Here is a 24,074-nt window from a genome sequence, read left to right on the forward strand (position 1 = left end):
ATTCAATAGCTATTGACAGGAGAAAACCGAATTTCCACCTTATATAAAATATAAAGCGAATTTTACCTCGGTCCCGCACCCAACATTGAAAAAGGTTTTTCCCTGACCCTCACCATCTTAGTGATAGAACGACATCAAACAGCAAACGCATCCCGATGGCCTACAGTGATTCCCTGCGATTTCTCCCTGAAAAAAAGGTTAAACTGTATCCTAAATAATGGCATTTATTCCAATAAGAAAACTGTTAGGCTACCCAGTGGCTATTAAAATAGTAATCACTTAAGAGTAGTAAACACTTTAGGTGTGCTGGCCTGCACATGTTAAAAACGTATATGTAAACAACAGGTGTAAACAATAATATAGGCCTACATTATAGCCTATATTTCTTGCACATTTTTCTTGTCATTAGGCTATATTACACCGAATTGCCCCCCATTATAGATATAGCCGTTATATCTTCCTACAAACAAGAGCTGCAGTCGTAGGCTATTCAGTGCCTTTCTAGACTGCCTAATAAAATATTGACAGGGACCCAAAATAACCATATGTGCGTCTCCTCGCAGCTGTGGGAACATTATGATCCTTCATAATCACAGATAAATAGATGTAGGCTACTCACCGAATTTCAAGTCTGCAGAGGCTAGAAAATAGGTTTGGGAAACAAGTAGAACGAGAAAAATGTAAATTGAATCCATGCTTCACATGCAGGATAGAGAGAGAGATGGAGATTGGAAGGTAGGGGAGGATGCAGGACGTTTCAGGCAGTAGCTCCTTGGGTCTCGGCTCCTGCAGTCAGCCTCACTACGATGATCAGCACTAAGAACACAACAGAAACCGCTTTGGCCCCTCCTAGCTGACGCCAAGGAGAAGCGCACGTGCAGAGAGCGCAGCCAGCGCATCATTGAGCGCACACAATAATACACACTGAGTATGCAAAACATTAAGAACACCTGCTCTTTCCATGAAAGTATTCAGACCTCTTGACTTTTCCTACATTTTGTTACGTTACAGCCTTATTCTAAAATGTATGAAATGAATGTTTCCACATTAATCTACACACAATACCTCATAATGAAGAAGCAAAAACAGGTTTTTAGATGTTTTGCAAATTTATAAAAAATAAAAAATATTTTATTTACATAAGTATTCAGACCCTTTGCTATGAGACTCAACATTGAGCTCAGGTGCATCCTGTTTCCATTGATCATCCTTGAGATGTTTCTACAACTTGATTGGGGTCCACCTGTGGAAGAAGTTTGGAACCACGAAGACGCTTCCTAGAGCTGGCCACCCGGCCAAACTGAGCAATCGGGGAGAAGGGTTTTGGTCAGAGAGGTGACCAAGAACCCAATGGTCACTCTGGCAGAGCTCCAGAAGGACAACCATCTCCGCAGCAGTCCAAAAAACAGGCCTTTAAGATAGAGTGGCCAGACGGAAACCCCTCCTCAGTAAAAGGCACATGACAGCCCGATTGGAGTTTGGCAAAAGGCACCTAAAGGACTCAGACCATGAGAAGCAAGATTCTTGGGTCTGATGAAACCACGATTGAACTCTTTGGCCTGAATGCCTGGAGGAAACCTGGTATGGTGGTGGCAGCCTCATGCTGATGGGATGTGTAGCGTCATACCCAAGAAGACTCGAGGCTGTAATCGCTGCCAAAGGTGCGTCAACAAAGTACTGATAAAGGATCTGAATACTTACGTAAATATGATATTTCAGTTTTTTATTTTTAATACATTTGCTAAAACTTCTAAATCCAGTTTTTGCTTTGTCATTATGGGATTTGTATGTAGATTGATGAGGGGGAAACACTATTTAATAAATTTTAGAAAATGGCTTTAACTTAACAAAATGTGGAAAAAGTCAAGGGGTCTGAATACTATAATTCCTTATTGATGTCACTTGTTAAATCTACTTCAATCCGTGTAAATGAAGGGGAGGAGACAGGTTAAAGGAGGATTTTTAAGCCTTGAAAAGCAATGAACAGCAGAATGAATGTGCCAAATGAAATGCCAATATATGCCTTCTGTTATCATTTAGGAAGTAATAACAGTAGGCCTACTGCATGTATACTATGAGGACATTTAAAGAAAATCCCAACTGACAGCATTTGTTCCAGGAAATCCCAGACATTAGATCTACCTTTCTAGCATGAATCACTCTCTCATTCCATCTCTCTCTCTCTCTCTCTCTCTCATTCCATCTCTCTCTCTCTCATTCCATCTCTCTCTCTCTCTCTCTCTCATTCCATCTCTCTCTCTCTCTCTCTCTCAAATTCAAATTCAAGCTGCTTTATTGGCATGAAAAACATTGTGTCAATATTGCCAAAGCAACAATGTATACAATATACATTGTAATAAAATTATAAACAATGACAAATAATAATATAGAATGGCAGTAAATAATAATAAAAAATTAAATATAAAAATAGTAACAATAAAATGGTAACAGTCAATAATCGAATGTAATGTAATAAAAAAAATGAAACTATAACTAACTTATAACTAAATAACGGTCATCTTCACCACACCGGTACTACAACTACTATCATCATTACCACTACTACCACCACCACCATCATTAAACTGCTATCATTACCATTACCACCCATACCATTACTACTTGGAATGATAAACAACAATAATAATAGTAATAACAATAACAGTAATAACAATAATAGTAATAATAAGTAAGTTACTGCTTACTATATAGATGTTATTATTCAGTGTCTCTCAGGCTATGGCAGGCAAATACATATTTGGCTGCAAGAGGAGCCATTGCTCCTTCGCCCATGAGTATTTTTAGTTTTTCCTCTGGGTTTAATAAGTTAAAATTTGGAATAAATGTAGACATTTCTGTGAATAATGAGTCTCTTGGTGAGGAATATTTATCACAGTAAAGGAGAAAGTGCATCTCTGTTTCTACCTCCCCTGTCGTGCAGTGACCACATTAATTATCTCTCTCTCATTCCATCTCTCTCTCTCTCTCTCTCTCATTCCATCTCTCATATTCCATCGCTCTCTCTCGCTCTCTCCACATCATTCTGTGGCACAGGTTCTCTCTCTCATGCAATAATACATAATCACATCTGTTATTGCAGCATCCTGCTTTGGTGTTATCATCTTCAGATGGAGAACCTTTAATATGTAGAAGACCTAATGTACAGACTTTGAAGAGACAGCTGAGAAAGGTGGCAATTGAGAACGGTAATGTGGTTTGAATTGACTGACATCTCTCTCTCTCTCTGAAACTAATGACCAGATAAATAAAAGTAAACCAAGGTAATACAAATGGTAATGGTAATGACGACACACGCACATGTGACAGGCACTAATTTGTAATATAAGTAGTTAGGCTGTTATAAGGTATTATAAGCCAATGCTAATATAAGGCATTTATTCAGTGATTTTCTTCTTTGTCTAATATATGTGTTTATTCATTCATAACTAGGATGTTGCTGGGCTCAGCACAGACAGTGTGGTCTCAGTGATGCTAGGCTTAGGTATCGAGAAATCAAATCAAATCAAATTTTATTTGTCACTTGCGCCAAATACAACAGGTGCAGTCTTAAAAACAATTGGGGGCCTTCCTCTGACACCGCCTAGTATATAGGTCCTGGATGGCAGGAAGCTTGGCCCCAGTGATGTACTGGGCCGTACGCACTACCCTCTGTAGTGCCTTACGGTCAGATGCCGAGCAGTTGCTATACCAGGCAGTGATGCAACCGGTCAGGATGCTCTCGATGGTGCAGCTGTAGAACCTTTTCAGGATCAGGGGACCCATGCCAAATCTTTTCAGTCTCCTGAGGGGGAAAAGGTGTTGTTGTGCCCTCTTCACGACTGTCTTGGTGTGTTTGGACCATGATAGTGTGTTGGTGATGTGGACACCAAGGAACTTGAAACTCTCGACCCACTCCACTTCAGCCCCGTCGATGTTAATGGGAGCCTGTTCGGCCCTCCTTTTCCTATAGTCCATGATCAGCTCCTTTGTCTTGCTCACAATGAGGGAGAGGTTGTTGTCCTGGCACTCTGACCTCCTCCCTATAGGCTGTCTCATCGTTGTCGCTGATCAGGCCTACCACTGTTGTGTCGTCAGCAAACTTAATGATGGTGTTGGAGTCATGCTTGGCCACACAGTCGTGGGTGAACAGGGAGTACAGGAGAGGACTAAGCATGCACCCTTGAGGGGCCACTGTGTTGAGGATCAGCGTGGCAGATGTGTTGTTGCCTACCCTTACCACCTGGGGGCGGCCCATCAGGAAGTCCAGGATCCAGTTGCAGACGGAAGTATTAAGTCCCAGGGTTCTTAGCTTAGTGATGAGCTTTGTGGGTTCTGTGGTGTTGAACGCTGAGCTGTAGTCAATGAACAGCATTCTCACATTGGTGTTCGTTTTGTCCAGGTGGGAAAGGGCAGTGTGGAGTGCGATTGAGATTGCGTCATCTGTGGATCTGTTGGGGCGGTATGCGAATTCAAATTAAATCAAAGTTTATTTGTCACATGCGCCGAATATAACAAGTGTAGACCTTACCGTGAAATGTTTACTTACAAGCCCTTAACCAACAGCGCAGTTTAAGAACAGTAATGAAAATATTTACTAAATAAACTCAAGTAAAAAATAATAAAAAGTAACAATAACATTGGAGTGGGTCTAGGGTTTCCAGCATGATGCTGTTGATGTGAGCCATGACCAGCCTTTCAAAGCACTTCATGGCTACCAACATGAGTGCTACTGGGCGGTAATCATTTAGGCAGGTTACCTTCGCTTTTTTGTGCATAGGGACAATGTCTGTTCGAAACATGTAGGTATTACAGACTCGGTCAGGGAGAGGTTGAAAATGTCAGTGAAAACACTTGCCAGGTGGTCCGCACATGCTTTGAGTACACATTCTGATAACCCGGGGGGAGGGAGAGTGGGGGGAGAGGCCCGAAACAGAACAATATAGGTAAACTTTTCAAATGTCGACAAAACATAATACGATAGACAAGGTGGGATCTTTTTGTGGTGGTAAAATTAATTATGCCAGAAATGTCAGTGGAAATGCTTTAATGAGCACAGAATAACCATCAATTGGAAGTAAACTTGGAGTCACGCGATGACATGTTGTGTGGTCCTCCCACTATGACTAGTCAGGAAAAGCATACAGTTTATTAGGCTCCAGATTAAATAAATGATGATGAACTTCATAGGGTGGTGAAAGTGCAAGGTGATGAGCTTAACATCAACGTGAAATGTTTTTAGTCATATTTACGAATGAATAAAAAAATAAGAGCTGTAATATCTTGAGTCAATACGTTTTCAAGCTTAAATAAGTTTGGGAGTAAAAAGTGCTTAATAAATTACATAAATTACATGGACTCACTCTGTGTGCAAATATAGTGTTTAACATGATTTTTAATGACTACCTCATCTCTGTACCACACACATACAATTTGTATGGTCTCTCAGTCACGCAGCGAATTCTACACATAGATTCAACCACAAAGACCAGGGAGGTTTTCCAATACCTCATAAAGAAGGGCACTTATTGGTAGATGGGTAAAAAAAAAAATCAGACAGGGATCATCCTTTTGAGCATGGTTAAGTGGTCAATTACGCTTTGGATGGTGTATAAATACACCCAGTCACTACAAAGATACAGGTGTCCTTCCTAACTTAATGGCCGGAGAGGAAGGAAACCGCTCAGGGATTTCACCTTGACGCCAATGGTGACTTTAAACAGTTACAGAGTTTAATGATTGTGATAGGAGAACTGAGGACAGATCAACAACATTGTAGTTACTCCACAATACTAACCTAATTGACAGGGTGAAAAGGAAGCCTCTGCAGAATAACAATATTACAAAACATGCAACAAGGCACTAAAGTAATACTGCAAGAAATGTGGCAAAGCAATTACATTTTTGTCTTCAATAGAAAGTGTTATGTTTGGGGCAAATCCAATACAACACATTACTGAATACCCTCTCCATATTTTAAAGCATAGTGGTGGCTGCATCATGTTATGGGTATGCTTGTAATAATTAAGGACTGGAGAGTTTATCAGGATAAAAAGAAATGTAGCTAAGCACAGGCAAAATCCTAGAGGAAAACCTGGTACAGAATTCACCTTTCAGCAGGACAATAACCTAAAACACAAGGCCAAATCTACATTGGAGTTGAGTGGTTGAGTTAGTTTTGCCATAAATCTACTTGAAAATCTATGGCTAGAGCTGAAAATGGTTGTCTAGCAATGATCAACAACCAATTTGACAGAGCTTGAAGAATTTTGAAAAGAATAATGGGCAAATGTTGCAAAATTCAGGTGTGGAAAGCTCTTAGAGACTTACACAGAAATTCTCACATCTGTAATCATTGCCAAAGGTGCTAAGTACTGATTCAGGGGTGTGAATACTTATGCGAATTAGATATTTCTGTATTTCATTTAATACATTTGCACACAAAAAAAGTAAGCATGTTTTCACTGTCATTATAGGGTATTGTGTGTAGATGGGTGTGAAGACAAGTGAATGTGTTATTTCTGTATTTAATTTTCAATAAATGTGCTTTTTTTTGTTGTTGCATGCTTTCACTTTGTCATTACGGGGTATTGTGTGTAGATGGGTAAAAAATGAATAATAATACATTTTGAATTCAGGCTGTAACACAACAAAATGTGGAATACTGTAAATCAAGGGGTATGAATACTTTGAAGGCACTAATGCAATTTTTTTTGTGAGAAACCCATAAGTTGAAAATGCGATGGAAACCCATTTCACTTGTAATTTATATTTCGGTACATGGGAATTTAACAGCAAAAATGTATTTTATCTGCAACAAGTCAATATGATGGAAATATCTCTGGTGGGAAAATGCTCATTGTTTTTATGCGGATTTTTAAATATTTGCATGAAAATCCATCGCCAATTGGATGGAAACATAGCTATATACACACCGATGTACTGCCAGTTTCTTAATAGTTAGGCTCTATATTATGTATATACACTGAGTGTACAAAATATTAGGAACTCTTTCCATGACAGACTGACCATGTGAATCCAAGTGAAAGCTATGATCCCCTATTGATGTCAGTTATTAAATCCACATCAATCAGTGTAGCTCAGTCACGTGTAGCCCAGTTGGTAGAGCATGGTGCTAGTGCCAGGGTTGTAGTAGCAGTGCCAGTATTAAAATGTATGCACTCACTACTGTAAGTCGCTCGGGATAAGAGTGTATGCTACATGACTAAAATGTAAATGTAGATGAAGGGGAGAAGGATTTTTAAGCCTTGAAAGAATTGAGATATGGATTGTGTGCCATTCAGAGGATGATTGGGCAAGACAAAATACTTACAGTTGAAGTCATTAAAACTTGTTTTTCAACCACTCCGCAAATTTCTTGTTAACAAATTATAGTTTTGGCAAGTCGGTTAGGACATCTACTTTGTGCATGACAAGTAATCTTTCCAACAATTGTTTACAGACAGATTATTTCACTTATAATTCACTGTATCACAATTCCAGTGGGTCAGACGTTTACATACACTAAGTTGACGGTGCCTTTAAACAGCTTGGAAAAATCCAGAAAATTATGTCATGGCTTTAGAAGCTTCTGATAGGCTAATTTACATAATTTGAGTCAATTGGAGGTGTACCTGCGGATGTATTTTGAGGCCTACCTTCAAACTCAGTGCATCTTTGCTTGACATCATGGGAAAATCAAAAGAAATCAGTCAAGACTTCAGAAAAAAGTTGTAGACCTCCACAAGTCTGGTTTATTCCTGAGAGCTATTTCCAAAACGCCTGAAGGTACCACGTTCATCTGTACAAACAATAGCACGCAAGTATAATCACCATGGGACCACGCAGCCGTCATACCACTCAGGAAGGAGACGAGTTCTGTCTCCTAAAGATGAATGTACTTTGGTGCAAAAAGTGCAAATCAATCCCAGAACAACAGCAAAGGGCCTTGTGAAGATGCTGGAGGAAACAGGTACAAAAGTATCTATATCCACAGTAAAACGAGTCCTATAATCGACATAACCTGAAAGGCCGCTCAGTAAGGAAGAAGCCACTGCTCCAAAAACACCATAAAAAAGCCAGACTACAGCTTGCAACTGCACATGGGGACAAATATCATACTTTTTGGAGAAATGTCCTCTGGTCTGATGAAACAAACATAATTTTTTGGCAATAATGATCGTCGTTATGTTTGGAGGAAAAAGGGGGAGGCTTGCAAGCCGAAGAACACCATCCCAACCGTGAAGCACGGGGGTGGCAGCATCATGTTATGGGGGTGCTTTGCTGCAGGAGGGACTGGTGCACTACACAAAATAGATGGTATCATGAGGATGGAAAATTATTTGGATATATTGAAGCAACATCTCAAGACATCAGTCAGGAAGTTAAAGCTTGGTCGCAAATGGGTCTTCCAAATGGACAATGACCCCAAGCATACTTCCAAAGTTGTGTCAAAATGGCTTAAGGACAACACAGTCAAGGTATTGGAGTGGCCATCACAAAGCCCTGACCTCTATCCTATAGAAAATGTGTGGGCAGAACTGAAAAAGTGTGTGCAAACAAGGAGGCCTACAAACCTGACTCAGTTACACCAGCTCTGTCAGCAGGAATGGGCCAAAATTCACCCAACTTATTGTGGGAAGCTTGTGGAAGGCCACCCGAAACATTTGACCCAAGTTAAACAATTTAAAAGCAATGCTACCAAATACTATTTGAGTGGATGTAAACTTCTAAACCACCGGGAATGTGATGAAAGAAATAAAAGCTGAAATAAATATTTCGCTCTACTATTATTCTGTCATTTCACATTAAAATAAAGTTTTGATCCTAGCTGACCTAAGACAGGGAGTTTTTACTAGGATTAAATGTCAGGAATTGTGAAAACTGAGTTTAAATGTAATTGGATAAGGTGTATGTAAACTTCCGACATTAACTGTAAGTGCCTTTGAGCAAGGTATGATAGCAGGTGCCTGGCACGGGTTTGTGTCAAAAAATGCAGCACTGCTGGGTTTTCAAGCACAACAGTTTCCCGTATGCATCAATAATTGTCCACCACCCAAAGGACATCAAGCCAGCTTGACATGACTGTGGGAAGCATTGGAGTCAACAACAGCCAGAATCCCTACCGAACGCTTAACACCTTAATCCATGCCCCAACAAATTGAGGCTGTGCTGAGGGCAAAAGTGAAGGGGGCGGGGGAGTGCAACTCAATATTAGGAAGGTGCTCTTAATGTTAGATAGGGCCCTGTGTTTTGGTTCATCATGTCACATGACCTGGATTTTTTATTTTTACCCCTTTTCTCCCCAATTTCGTTGTATCCAATTGGTAGTTCAAGTTTTGTCCCATCGCTGCAACTGCCTTACGGACACTGCTTCTTGACACAATTCCCGCTTAACCCGGAAGCCAGCCGCACCAAAGTGACGGAGGAAACACCATACACCTGGCGACCGTGTCAGCGTGCATTACGACCGGCCCGTCACAGGAGTCGCTAGTGCGCGATGGGACAAGAACATCCCTGACGGCAAAACCCTCCCCTAACCCGGAAGACGCTGGGCCAATTGTGCGCCGCCACATGGGTCTCCCGGTCACGACCGGCTGCGACAGAGCCTGGTGGCACAGTTAGCTCTGCAATGCAGTGCCTTAGACCACTGCACCACTTGGGAGGCCATGACCTGGATTTTAACCTTTATTTAAAGCTTATTAATAATTTCAGATGGTCCAGCACCATCTTCAGACAATTGCTTTAATTTATGTTTTAATGATCATTTCTGGAAAAGGCTTAAAATAAAGGTTAAAATCCAAGTAATGTTGCATGTTCTGCCAAAACACAGGGCCCTAGGTATTATGAGTCAATGGTCATCTATTGGACATTTATTCAGCAATTGTCTTTGCCTGACAAATGTGTTTTTATTCATTCACAACTAGGATGTTGCTGTGCTCAGCACAGGCGGTGTGGCCGCCTGGTCTTCTGGTCCCAGTGATGCTAGCCTTAGCAGCAGCAGAGTCAAGTGCAATAGAGCTAGGAGAAATAAAAACAGAGACACGCTGACACAGGGATGTAGGATGGTGTGGCTAAAATGCCTGGGCTTAATTTACTTCCCAGTCCACCCCTGTGTGTGTGTGTGTGTGTGTGTCTCTCACTCACCAGATCTCAACCCAAGTGTACACTTATGGGTGATTCTGAGTGTTCTCCACCACCATCAACAAAACACCAAATTATGGAATTCTCCCATGGAAGAATGGTGTCGCATCCCTCCAAGGTGCATTGAAGCTGTTCTGGGTCGTGGTGCCCAACGCCTGATTAAGACACTTTATGTTGGCGTTTTCTTTATTTTGGCAGTTACCTGTAGGTACGCATACAACTACTTCAAATTAAGGACAGCGGTTGCAGAAATATGAGAACACATCAGAACTGATACATTAGGCAACAAGCCACTATGTTACAGCTTAAACATGGTACGATCTAAAATGCTTTCCATTATGATGCATCATTACTATGGTAACCAGATCAATAAAGTCATAACAGTGTGTTTACATGTGTTACAGATATCTAGGTACAAGTGACATAATCAATAACCAATAAAGGTGAATACCCATAACGTAAACCAAAACATCATCATGTGTTTTTTGCAAGCGATTGCAGTAAAGAGAAATATTGAATAAGATGTGCATGCTGAAATGTGTTCGTGGAACAAAAACATTAAGACTGGTGCATTTATTGACAACAACCATGATACATATATTTCATCTGTCGTGATTTCAGAGTTGGGAAATCAATTATCATGAGCCACAATTATTTGAAGAAGGCTGGAATATGACTGTGAGGTTAACTAAGCCAAGTTCTGTTATTATTACTGTTAACCCTATGCTGATGCTTTGAAAGGTTTTAAACATGCATTAACGAATAGTGTGCAAAGATATTTGGTTTAGTTAAAACCCCACAGAAAACTATTTCCTTTTATTGTCTCTTTGGTGGTGAAGTACTATACATGGTGTACTATTTCCCTTAGAGGATAGACGGCCGTAGTTCAACCTATCTCTGATATAGTTTGCATGTAGTTTGTTGAATTATAAAATAAAATTGTCATTGTGACCAAGCAAAACCCTCCACTACTAACATTATAATAAACCTTCGCTTTAGTCATTGTCATTGTACATATTTACATATTCATATGTTGTACATTCCCCACATAAAACAAGGCAGCAAAACCTGCTGTAACAGCCGTAGCAAGAAAATATATATTTTGTTACAGGTCCTCAATCGTTTTATTTTAAAATATGGATTTAAAAAATGTAGAATTTGTTTGAACACATACTCCCTTTCTTACTATTGCACAAGATCATTTCGAAGTGGGGAGAGATAATGATGCAACTGATGTGAATAAATGAACATCAAAATATATATATTTTTTACAATTGCAGGTCATGTAAATAAACCATAATTTAAAAAAGGGAAAACCCCCCAAAAGTTGTCCATGGGTTTAAAAGCAATTGTATGAAAAAGGGGCCGTATATGCCAAGCGTCTCCGAGTAGGAGTGCTGATCTAGGATAATTTCACACCTAACTATGTAATTGTTATCCAAAAAGCTAAACTTATCCTAAAACAGCACTACTCTATAGACTATGCTTGACACATACAGTAGTGCCCTGGTGGCAATGCCACGTTGGTGAAGACTTGGTTAGGTCCTCCTCTACCTCTCACAGTGTAGTCTATAGCTGCTGGAGAGTTTTTTTCAGACCATCCTCACTCAACTCATACCTAGTAGCAACGACAGGAGACACATTGTAAAAAACAAAATACAAATCTGGAATAACAAACACTCAGTCTTATTCTATGCTCGATTCCTTGATATTTAGATCTTATGATGAAAGTTCTTAAATGTGTGTGTAAACAAGTGAACACGACTGGACTAAAAAAAAGGAATAAAGTATTTCACTGACCATTGTGTCCATCCCTTGACGATATCCTCGTGAGTCAAATCCACCAGCACCTGTCAAGATGACACGATATGAAGGAGGAAAAGTGAGCTTAGGACAGGTAATAATGTGCATTCACAGTTACTGTATGTCATCTAATAACAGAAGGGGCATGCATGGATAGACACAGTTCTGCAGTAGGAGGAGAGGTCCAGTCTCACCTTCCCCAGCAGCCCTTTGTGTTTGGAGAAGATATTTCCCCCGTTCTTTACCGCCACATCCAAAGTCCTCTTGTGCAACTCCACGACCGGCACACTGAACTCAAATCTGACAACACATGCACACAAACAATTCAACTATACAATGACTACCAGTAGACTACCAGTAAATCCACTGATGTTTGATGGTAAGAGGAACAAAGAGGAATGTTGAAACTTACATCTCATCGTAAAAAGGGTTCAGGTCCTTCTTGTGCGTGTGGGTTTTCCTCCTCCCAGACCTTCGCTTGTCAGGTAGAAGATAGAGCCGCACATACGGATCCGACCCATGATCTGTGAACGCAATCAGGTTTCTGTGGAGAGTGGGAGAGAGAAAGACAGAGAGTGGAGGTAGAGAGATAGATAAAAAAAAAAGAACACACTGTATCACATCATTTGGGGTAGCCCTTTACACTCGTACTCGTATACAAGTTGAAAATGACAGATTTGCGCACTGATAAGCGCCTAAATTGGAACGCAGTGGCTGTACAGTAACATACTATACATGTCAGAGCTCAGGCTCTGCACTTCACAGCACTGTATGGCGTGAAATCCTGGGTTGTTCTTAACAGAATGAGCCTGTTTATCTATTGTCAAGAAAATTCAACGCGGCACACCTGAATGCACTTATGTCTCCTTTCTATGCACACAAAATAATTACAATATTTTTCTCTGAATTGCCTTGTGAAAGTCAAACACTGAAAGATCGTATTTTATAACTTAGCTAGTCATGTTGGCAATAGAACAAGCTTTCAAATCATGCCCACCTGACCCATATTGCAATTTATAATGGTCAATTTTTTGATTGTGTAAACAACAGTAATTGTGGGTTGGAGGGGATGCAGGGTTGTGTTCCAAACAAAAACAAGTGTCCTTGCTCTAATTCCTCAATGGCAAAGCTAGGACAGCTAAAAAATAGCACCTTATAGTTGATGACTCTTCTTTGAGTCATAAAAGTGCATTGAAATTACTTAGGGAGGCTATATATTCAGATTTCGTTATCAACACGAGGTGAAAAGTACAATAAATGTAACATGCACATTACACGGTTGATTTTATGTTTGGATTCAGTTTTGTGTCAGGTGAACTGTTGGGTCCTCAACTTTGGTCTAATAATTTTCTCATCATCTCCAAACCGTTCCCTTTCAATTGCTACCATGCTTACGCTTTTCATATTGTCTGTAAAAAACATTTACATTTAGCCCTATCCATACAGGCCAATTCCCACGAGTGTAACGGGTTAAAATAAAATGATTAAAAAATGATTATATTATTGCGCATCAAGTCTTTGGTCAAAGAAAAAGGCTGTACATTGAATAAAAATGATGGATTAAGCTGATAACAGAATATGATACATTCTCCAATAGTTAGTGTATAGAATAACATGTGGAAGCTACAGTATGGATGCATCCTAAATGGCCTTTGGGACGTGGGGCCTAAGTCTCCCGCCATGTCTCTTACCGGCAGGCATGCAAAACCACAATGAGCTTGTTCCTCTGAGGGCTGTGTCTGACAGTCAATTGCACCTCACCCAGGGGCAAATGACCGGCTGAGCCACTGTAGACAGAGACACACACATTAGTCACATTGTTCTGTAACAAAACAATCATTCACATTAGGTCTGTAATATAATCTGCAGGTTAGTCAATGTCACTAGTATTTTGTATTTTATTAGGGATCCCTATTAGCTGCTGCTACTCTCCCTGGGGTCCAAACACATTAAGACACTTACATTGCACATAGAACTAAAGATAAAACAGTACATCATATAACACTGTCACACCACCACCTATCCACAACACAAAATGTAGAATACCACCATACAACAATATACGTGTGTGTAAAGTCCGTGTGCTAGCGCCCATGTGCGTATGCATGCATCTGTACCCGTGTGTGTGTGTCTCTTCACAGTCCCCACTGTTCCATAAGGTGTATTTTTATTCGTTTTTGTTTTCTGATTCTACTGCTTGCCTCAGTTACCTGATGTGGAATAGAGCTCCATGTAGTCATGGCTCTATGTAGTACTGTGCACCTCCTCTAGTATGTTCTGGACTTGTGGATTGTGAAGAGACCTCTGGTGGCATGTCTTGTGGTGTATGCCACAAGTCTCTCTTTGGGCACCTGACCACACTACTGAACAGGAGTCCAGGTGTGACAAAACTAGGTCCTGTAGGACCTGCCTTGTTGATAGTGTTGTTAAGACAGAGTAGTGCTTTATTATGGACAGACTTCTTCCCATCTTAGCTATTGTTGTATCAACATGTTTTGACCATAACAGTTTACAATCCAGGGTTACTCCAACTAAACCTCAACTTGCTCAATTTCCACATTATTCATTACAAGATTTTGTTGAGGTTTAGGGTTTATTGAGTGATTTGTCCCAAATACAATGCATTAGTTTTCCAAATATGTAGGACTAACTTATACCTTTCCACCCATTCTGAAACTAACTGCAGCTCTTTGTTAAGTGCTGCAGTCATTTCAGTGGCTCAAAGCCAGTGGCATATCATTAAGTAAAGATTGAAAAAAGTAAGGGGCCTAGGCAGCTGCCCTGGGGAATTCCTGATTCTACCTGGATTATGTTGGAGTGGCTTCCATTAAAGAACACCCTCTGTGTTCTGTTAGACAGGTAACTCTTTATCCACAATATAGCAGGGTGTGTAAAGCCATAACAAATTCGTTTTTCCAGCAGCAGACTATGATCGATAATGTCAAAAGTCACACTGAAATCTAACAAAACAGCCCCCACAATATTTTTATCATCAATTTCTCTCAGCCAATTAGTCATTTGTGTAAGTGCTGTGCTTGTTGAATGTCCTTCCCTATAAGCGTGCTGAAAGTCTGTTGTCAATTTGTTTACTGTAAAATGGTGTACAGTAATCCCTCGTTTATCGCGGGGGTTACGTTCCGAAAATGACCCGCGATAAGTGAAATCCGCGAAATAGAAAACTTTTTTTTTTTTTTACAATTAGCAACTATTACATGTATACAAATACAGTGACTCACGTGTAGGCCGTTTCGTCGACATTATGGGTTTAGGAGATGTTCGAAATTACAAGATAATTTGGCCAACTTAATGTAAATTTGCCAAGCTGTTTTATGTACGTACACATAACTGCACGAGACGACAAAATGATAGCACAATTCGTAGCATGTTTTGATACAAGAAGCGGGAGTGAGTTTTTAGCGAATCAGAATGCAGAGCACAATGCACCAAAAAAAAAAAAAAAATGCATTATGAAAATCCGCGAAATAGCGAATCCGCGATAAGTGAACCGCGAAGTGGCGAGGGATCACTGTATATCAAATCAAATGCATTTGTCATGTGCTTCGTAAACAACAGGTATAGACTAACAGTGAAATGCTTACTTACTTTGCCAACAATGCAGAGAGAATTTAAAAAATATATTATAACACAAGGAATAAATACAATGAGTAATGATAACTTGACTATATACACGGGGTACCAGTACCGAGTCGATGTGCAGGGGTACGAGGTAATTGAGGTAATACAGCTGTACATATAGGTAGGGGTAAAGTGACTAGGTGTGACAGACTAGACAAAAAACAGTATCAGCATATGTATATGATATGTATATGTATACTGTATATGATGAGTCAAAAGAGAGTCAATGCAGATAACCAAATAGCTACCCGGACTAACTATTTAGCAGTCTTATGGATTGGGGGTCGAAGCTGTTCAGGGTGCTGTTGGCTCCAGACTTGGTGCATCGGTACTGCTTGCCATGCGGTAGCAGAGAGAACAGTCTATGACTTGTACGTGCATGTATCAATGTGTTTGTGTGTGCGCTTGCGTTCATACGTGCTTACTTCTGCAACTCGCTCAGCCTCTGCTGGAGCTCCTGTGTGGCGTACGGGTTGGAGATGTCCGAGGCGATACTGGCGGTTGACCCAAAGTGGGCCAGGTGTTTGTGAGAGCCAGAGATGGCCAGGTTGGAGGTGCACCTGCCTGCGTTGGCCAAGCCGATGCCTCCCGGGCCCCCTGAGTAGGGCTCGCCATCCCCCCCTCTCCTGTGGAGCTCCTGGGTCGAGGCGGCCACAGAGCGTGAGAGGTCTGAGATAGGGACAGGTTTGGGAGGTTCGGAGACGGGCGGGCTCTTCATGGGGATGGGGTTACTAGTGCTGGTCTTACGAACCTGCACCGAGGACGTCTGGTCGGACCCTGTCAACTTCTCCTGACACAGAACCTGCACAAGTGGGACATAGAGGTTGGAGAGGATACAACATTATTATATGAGAAAGAGCACAAGAATACTTGAAGAATGTGTAGTATAATTGAATCTTAAGCAACATTTTTAGAATTGTATTCAGGTTAAAGGCCCAATGCAACCATTTTTATTTTAATATCAAATGTATTTCTGGGTAACAATTAAAGTACCTTACTGTAATAGATTTCCATAAAAATTCAAATTTTGGACACAGAGGGGAAAAAGGTTTTACATATTTTCAAAACCTGCTCCATTTAATTTATTTATTACATTTAACATTACATTTTATGGAATTTCATTTAGGCTTGGCCTATTTAGTAGGAAATTTTACAGCATAAAGCTAAATTTGTCAGCATAAAGCTCACTCATTTAAGTGACTCACTCATTCGAGGCTTTGGTTCAAAATAAATAAGTCCCGACACATTCTTTCTGATTATTAAATCGCTTTAAAAGAGCCTTCTAATAACCTAATCAGAGAGAGCTTTGTATGCGTCTCTGTGTGTGGAGGAAAGGTGGTCCAGAGTCGTCCTCCCCCCCCCCCCCCCGTCCCCTCTGGTTGCACATTTGACATGCTGATAAAAATTTGGTTAAACTGATTTAAGTTTCCCTGCATTAAAGTCCTCGGCTACTAGGAGCGCAGGCCCTCTGCGTGAACGTTTTCTTGTTTGCTTATGGCGGAATACAGCTCATTCAATGCTGTCTTATTTCCAGCATCAGTCTGTGGTCGTATGTAAACAGCTACGAAAAATACAGATAAACTCTCTAGGTAGATAGTGTGTTCTACAGCTTATCATGAGATACTCTACCTCAGGCGAGCAATAGATCTACAAAAATACATGGTCCGCCGCCATTGTCTTACCAGACGCCGCTGTTCTATCCTGCCGGTACAGCATATAACCAGCCAGCTGTATGTTGATAGTGTCGTTGTTCAGCCACGACTCCGTGAAGCATAAGATATTACAGTTTTGAATGTCCCGTTGGTAGTTTAATCTTCCGCGTAGGTCATCTATTTCATTCTCCAAAGATTGCACGTTTGCTAGCAGAATGGAAGGAAGTGGGGGTTTATTCGATCGCCTACAAATTCTCAGAAGGCATCCCGCCCGCTGGCCCCTTTTCGTCTGCAACCTAATCACGCAAATCACAGGGATCTGGGCCTGTTCCTGGGAAAGCAGTATATCATTCACGTCACGCTCGTTAAAGGGAAAAAAGGATTCTGCTAGTCCGTGGTGAGTAATCGCTGTCCTGATGTCCAGAAGTTATTTTCGGTCAGAAGAGACGGTAGCCGCAACATTATGTACAAAATAAGTTTAAAAAATAAAAGTTACAAACAACGCAAATAAGCGAACAGAAAACACAATCGGTTGGGGACACGTAAAACGTCAGCCTTCTTCTCCGGCGGCATTGTTATTTCTAATGAAAGCCAATGGCCGACATAAAACAAAATATTTACATTCAATACTGTTTAGATTCTTTAAGTTTCAATTAAACTATTTTATTAACAACTCCCAGAATCAAATACAAGCTCAACTCCTGGACCACCTGCCATCTGATTTTTTTGCCTGATGCAGGACTCTAGTGCGAGAGGAAATAGACACTCCTGCAAATCAAAAATGTGTTTATCTGTTCAGCTTTTTGGTCTCTGAATCTACCAATATTCTCAACTCAAGTCGTTTCATCTAACATGTCCAATCAGGAATGCATGATAAATATATTTTGACTAGCGGCACCCCATCCTTATGGACGGTAAATCATTGGAAATGTATAATTTGATTTAGTGCAATTCCCCTCTTAGGATCTTAGCTTAGGATCTTTAGTGTATTATAATATAGAAGATGGAGGGTAGGAAAAGCGAGGGCTACGTGCTTTACAGTATGCGTGTCAAACAGGTCCTGTTAGATTAATATTTTTCTAACCATTTGGAACGGTGTAAAAAAACACAAATACAATAATAATTTACAAACAAATTATAATCAACCCCAGATAGCCTGTTCTAAAGAAAAAAGGTTTTAAAGTCCTTAGTACAGTAAAGATTGGGGGCACAGGGCGGTACCATTCTGCTCATCTGATGAAGGTGCACATGGATCAGATTCAAACTTTGAAGACCGAGATCGAGCCATTGAAGGCAAACCAGCCGAAAGAAAGATAACATAAACAATAAATTGTTTGAAATCTCGACGTTTTACTTCATATAGACTTAAATCAAGAACTTCTTACCGTGCTTCAATAGCCTGGCTAAAATCTGACTATACCAACTTTGAGGGAATAAATGTATGAACGCTTCCTCATATGCCATTAAAACCAGTATTTCTCTTCTGTTCTCTTGGTACAGTGTGACAAATAACAAATATAGCTTTATGCTACAAAATAGACTTGTAAATAGGCTATTTAACTTTGCCGTTGGTTTCTGAAGTGTTCAGCTCATCCACTCAACCAGGCAAACAAAAACAGTATTACCGTTTTTCACACTTTACATTAGTGCGACACAGGATAAATACCGGTAATCAATTAGCCGCATTAGCCTTGATGGCCTTTACAAGTTCATCTTTGCTTGTAGGATTGGCAGAGCTACAGATAATTGTTTTCAGTTGTTACCAAACAAGTTTGATCGGGTTCAAATCAGTAGACCAACTTGTAGAGTTATTGGAGTCATTGAAGGCAGACCAGCAGAAAGAGAAGCCTTCTCCGAGGGCAGAGATACGGGGTGACGGCTGATGCATTGGTCCATAGTCAGGTCGGATTGGCGGAGTCAGGGGAAAAATTACGCGTTGAAGAGGACGAGATGGAGTCCCAATCCATGCTATTGTCAAATCTAATTTTCCTGTAGTTTTTTGTCACACTGTACAGTAGCCTAATAAACATCTGCATTTTAGATCATATATTTATACTACTGTAGAAGCTGTGTTTTCAGTTTTAGAATACAGCACTTGGCTTACAGTGATGGACATTGGTCAGTTCACACCTTGATGAGCCATTAAATTGGACAAATCCGAAAGTGGCGGATGTTAGTGATAATGGTTGTTGTTCTTCAGGAAGAAAATACATTCTTTAAAATAAAAATAAACTGAAAATAATATTAAATAAAGGCCAGGATATAATATCATCAAGAGAATGGCAAATGGAATGAGTCACATTTGAATTGAAATGACCCGATTGAATTAAAACGACCAAACATCCGCCTTTAAACATCCAAATATTTCATACAATATTCTGCCCATATTTCTACGTTTGAAGGACTTGTATTAACGGATGTTTTAGGTGCAGTAGGCTATAGGCCTTCATAGGCGACTAAGATGCATTTTATTTTTTATATCATCTCAAACTGCAGCGGTCAAATGATGTGAGCAAAGAAGCAAACACTAATTGCATTAACAGATGTGTGCTTATAATTAAATATAGAGTTACATTTTAATCATCAAGTGAATTCATAATTGCATGCCATGATGATCTTTCCTCAGCTTCAAATGCCCGTCAATAAATGGAGTAGATGTGCTCAAAGCTGCCCTCTGGTGGTTCGAACGAGCATTAACGGCAAGCACAGTAACACACTGTACCACGCTATACCGCAGTATTACACAACTTTTAATTGAGGAACCACTGTACATAGTGAATAGGGTGCTATTTGGGACACAACCAAATGTGCATGACTATACGAGCCCTATTCAAACCCTCATGGACCCTTACCCTCAGTGCCATCTTCATCTTGATGGTGGAGCTAGTCCCAGAGCTCTTGAGATCGAAGCGCTGGTGCAGCGTCATGTCCTCAGCCTCTAGGAGACGGGCTAGGGGCAGGCTCAGAGTCCCCAGGGAACAATCATGTTTCTCATCCTTTACCTGAAGGGTGAAAGGGGGCACATGTGTTTTTTTTATATGAAAGCGGAAGTTTACCACGTGTCAAGTTACTGTAAATTCTAGTGCACTTACAAATAGGCAGTGCACAGGTACTACAGTAGCTGGAATTTACAGACCCGAAATTCCCTCTCATGCTCCGTGCACCCCGAATTTCACAGATATGCTGAGTTTTGTAAACGAGCAGACAAAATCAGCTAAATCCCACACCATAATCACACTAAATCATCTGTAAGGCCATACTGTAGCCATAGTGTGCGTCACAAAAACTCCCCATTTAGTGCAGTACTTTTGACAAGATCCCTATTGGCATAGAGTGCACTAAATATGGAATAAGGTGCAATTTGGGACACCCCCCCCAAAAATAAAAAAAAAATAAAAAAATAATAATTGGCTCAGTCTCACACTAGAATCCCACCGTAATACCACCTTTGCCAAAATCAACTGTAAGGCCACACCCGTCTTCCCAGTAGCCTACTTGGTGTGTGAACTGCTGACTGTTCATACTTTTGCAGATAGCTGTTGACACATCAACCAGGATTAAGGAGCAGGGCAATTTGTGACTTGTTTTAGTAATTGGCTGGATTGGAGGGGAAGTGGTTTCACCTCTCCTAGGCAATCATCAATTAGTACAGGGAGGTATGCTCTCCACCGCTGCTAGACAATTAGTGTTAGTACTTCAGTCTCCCCCTGGTTTCTCAGCGGCAGCTGTCAGACTGTCGCCGAAACAAAGTCTGTTCTGCCGAGTTCTTCGGAGAAGGAAAGAGGAAGGATCCACACCACTCTCTCACTTGAATATTTTACCTAGTTCTTTTCTGATGATCTCATTTAGCTCTTTTGTAGCTTTGGCAACTATGTGTGTTTTCTATACCGGTTCGCTCCTCTCCCTGTAGGCTTTACAGATGCTCCCCACCCCTTGGCTGCAACCCTTCTAATTTAGTGTACCTTGCGCGCACAACCCAAGTGGAATTCTGGGTCCCTGGCAGCATTTGGAACTGCCAATCTGCGGTCAAGAACGCAGAGTTCATCTCAGCCTCTGCTGCCCTTCAGTCCCTTGACTTTTTGGGCTTGACGGGAGACATGGATCACCCCAGAGAACAATGTTACTCCTTTCATCATCTGACTACGGTGGTGGTACAGGGCTACTCATTTCTCCTAAGTGGAGATTTTCTCTTTTCTCCCTCTCACCTGTCCATCTCCTCATTTGAATTCCATGCCATCACTGTCACTTCTCCACTCAAGCTTAACATTGTCATCTATCACCCACCAGGTGCCCTTGGAAAGTTCCTCAAAGAGCTTGACACTTTGATAAGCTAATTTCCTGACGATGGCTCACTGCTCTTCGTACTTTGCGACTTCAACCTCCCGACATCTGCCTTCTATTAATTTCTTTCCAACTCTTTCTCCTCCTTGCCTCTTTTGACCTCACCCTTTCAACTCCCAAGGCAGGCAACACGCTTGACTTCATCTTTACTAGAGGCTGCTCGCCTACTAATCTCACTGCAACATCCCCTCCAGGTCTCTTATCACTACTTTGTTTCCTTTTGTCTCCAACCCTAACTGCTAAGCCCCTACCCATGCTCATGTGCCGTCACAATCTTTGCTCTCTCTCCTATCATTTCTCCCTCATCCTAAATCCTTCTTCCTCCTGTCTCCTGATTTTGCCTCGTCGACCCTATTCTACTACCTTTCCCCATCCTGGTTCGCATTCCTTCCGGCCGGCTCGGCCATCCCTTCTTGCTGCGTGGCATTGTGAGCTTACAGAACAGGGCTGCGGGCAATGATTCTTCTGGAGGTCCTATTATCTTTTTACTCCTTCCTCTCTACCTTCTCTTCCTCTGTCTCCGCTACTAAAGCCACTTTCTATCACTCGAAATGTCAAGCTTCTGCCTCGAACACTAAACTATTCCACCTTCTCCTCCTCCATCCCATCCCCCTCCTTAATTCTCCATCCCCTTCCCTCTGTCTTTGTGGACGACTTTGTCAACCACTTTAAAAAGGAAGGTTGACGACATCCGCTACTCATTCACTCAGCCTATTGAGTCCACTGGTCTCACTCACACAGAACTACCCTTGACCTCTTTCTCCCCAGATGAAATCCTGCGACTAGTGAGGTCTGGCTGCCCGACAACCTGCCCTCTCGACCTTATCCCCTCCTCCAGGCCATCTCTGGAGACCTTTTCCCATTCCTCACTTCACTCTTCAACTCATCCCTGACCACTGGCTGCGTCCCCTCTGACTTCAAAATGGCCTGAGTCGCTCCCCTCCTTAAGAAACCAACACGACTCATCTGACATCAAAAACTATAGACCTGTATCCCTTGTTTTCTTTCCAAAACAATTGAGCTTGCTGTCTCTGAACAATCTTCTTGACCCTAACTAGTCAGGCTTCAAAATGGGTCACTCAACAGAGAATAGCTCTTCTGTGACACGGAGGCTCTCCGCACTGCCAAAGCTGACTCTCTTTCCTCTGTTCTCATCCCCCTAGAGCTATCCGCTGCCTTCAACACCGTGAACCATCAGATCCTCCTTTCCACCCTCAGGGCTGAGCGTCTGTCTCTGCACACTCTTTGATTGCATCCTCCCTGGCAGGCCGCTTCTATCAAGTGACATGGAGTTTCTGTGTCTGCACCACGTACTCTCACTCCTGGTGTCCCCCAGGGCTCGGTTCTAGGCCCTCTTCTCTCTATACACCAAGTCACTCGGCTCAGTCATATCCTCACATGGTCTCTCCTATCATTGCTATGCAGCTGACACTCAAGTGGCAACACGCATCTCTGCGTGCTTGGCAGATATCTCACCTTGGATGTCGGGCCACCACCAAGCTCAACAAGATGGCGCTGCTCTTCCTTCCGGGGAAGGCCTGCCTGCTCAAAGACCTCTCCATCACGGTTAACAACTCCAGTGTCCCCTCTCCCAGAGTGCAAAGAACCTTGGCTTGACCCTGGACAGCACTCAGTTGTTCTCTGCAAACATCAAAGCAGTGACCCGCTCCTGCAGGTTCATGCTCTACAACATCCGTAGAGTATGACCCTACTTCACACAGGAAGCGGAGCAGGTCCTAATCCAGGCACTTGTCATCTTGTCTGGACTACTGAAACTCGCTTTTCTCATGTCACCCCACTCCTCCGCACACTCCACTGGCTTCCAGTTGAAGGTGCATCCACTACAAGACCATGATGCTTACCTATGGAACCCGCAAGAGGAACTGCCCCTCTCTACCTTTAGGCTATGCTCAAACCCTACACCCCAATCCGAGCACACATTCTGCCACCTCAACCCTATCTTCAAAAGTGTCTTAAATAATCCTCCTCTTCAGCTTGACCCCCCCCCCAAAACAAACCCTGAACCTGCACTTTCTATCCTTGTGATATTTTCCCACCTAGCCATCTTAAGATGAATGCACAAACTAAGTCGCTCTGGATACGAGTGTCGGATAAATGACAAATGTTAAACATTTAGCCATACCTCTATGGCAAACAATGAGGTCACTCAGTAGGAAACGCATGCCTACAACCCGTACCTCAATCTTCAGCTCTTGGCTTTTGGGGTTGTGGATGAGGAAAGGGAAGGCTTCCTCCCATACAGGCTCGTTGGTCTTATACCTCGTCTGGTTGGGGAAAAAGGACCATGTTAGAGGCAGTGAAAATGACCAGGAATATGCTATTCACATGGCATTGCAGTATGTTGTCTATATAGAGTAGGAAACATGGCCTGTTGGCTTACCTTGCTGTCGTAGGTTTTGTGCCCGACTGTGAAATGGACAAAAGGATTCGGGATGCTGCCCACTTTTTTACCAGACTGAAATGGAAAGAACATATATAAAA

General features: G+C 41.7%; 2 protein-coding genes across 5 annotated transcripts in view; both read right to left on the reverse strand.

Moving 5' to 3' along the window:
- LOC139550838 (receptor-type tyrosine-protein phosphatase N2-like) overlaps positions 1-818 on the reverse strand; it is a 144,659-nt gene extending 143,841 nt beyond the window's left edge. For 2 of the 3 annotated variants that reach the window (XM_071362035.1, XM_071362034.1), the window contains exon 1: positions 620-818. In XM_071362035.1, the coding sequence (XP_071218136.1) occupies positions 620-695 (76 nt within the window). In that variant the 5' untranslated portion in view covers positions 696-818. Of the gene's footprint in view, positions 1-113; positions 187-619 lie in introns of all 3 variants that reach the window. The other variant, XM_071362036.1, reaches the window with a different exon arrangement.
- Positions 819-10,698: 9,880 nt separating this feature from the next.
- The window catches only part of LOC139550839 (extended synaptotagmin-2-like), a 55,121-nt gene continuing 41,745 nt past the window's right edge, over positions 10,699-24,074 (reverse strand). For both annotated transcript variants that reach the window (XM_071362038.1, XM_071362039.1), the window contains exons 15-23: positions 23,974-24,048; positions 23,771-23,857; positions 20,084-20,233; positions 16,005-16,381; positions 13,635-13,730; positions 12,356-12,487; positions 12,138-12,243; positions 11,941-11,990; positions 10,699-11,758 (exon numbers count right to left, since the gene is read on the reverse strand). In XM_071362038.1, the coding sequence (XP_071218139.1) occupies positions 11,710-11,758; positions 11,941-11,990; positions 12,138-12,243; positions 12,356-12,487; positions 13,635-13,730; positions 16,005-16,381; positions 20,084-20,233; positions 23,771-23,857; positions 23,974-24,048 (1,122 nt within the window). In that variant the 3' untranslated portion in view covers positions 10,699-11,709. The remainder of the gene's footprint in view (positions 11,759-11,940; positions 11,991-12,137; positions 12,244-12,355; positions 12,488-13,634; positions 13,731-16,004; positions 16,382-20,083; positions 20,234-23,770; positions 23,858-23,973; positions 24,049-24,074) is intronic.

Source organism: Salvelinus alpinus, chromosome 23 (genome assembly GCF_045679555.1).
Source record: "Salvelinus alpinus chromosome 23, SLU_Salpinus.1, whole genome shotgun sequence".
Lineage (NCBI taxonomy): Eukaryota > Metazoa > Chordata > Actinopteri > Salmoniformes > Salmonidae > Salvelinus > Salvelinus alpinus.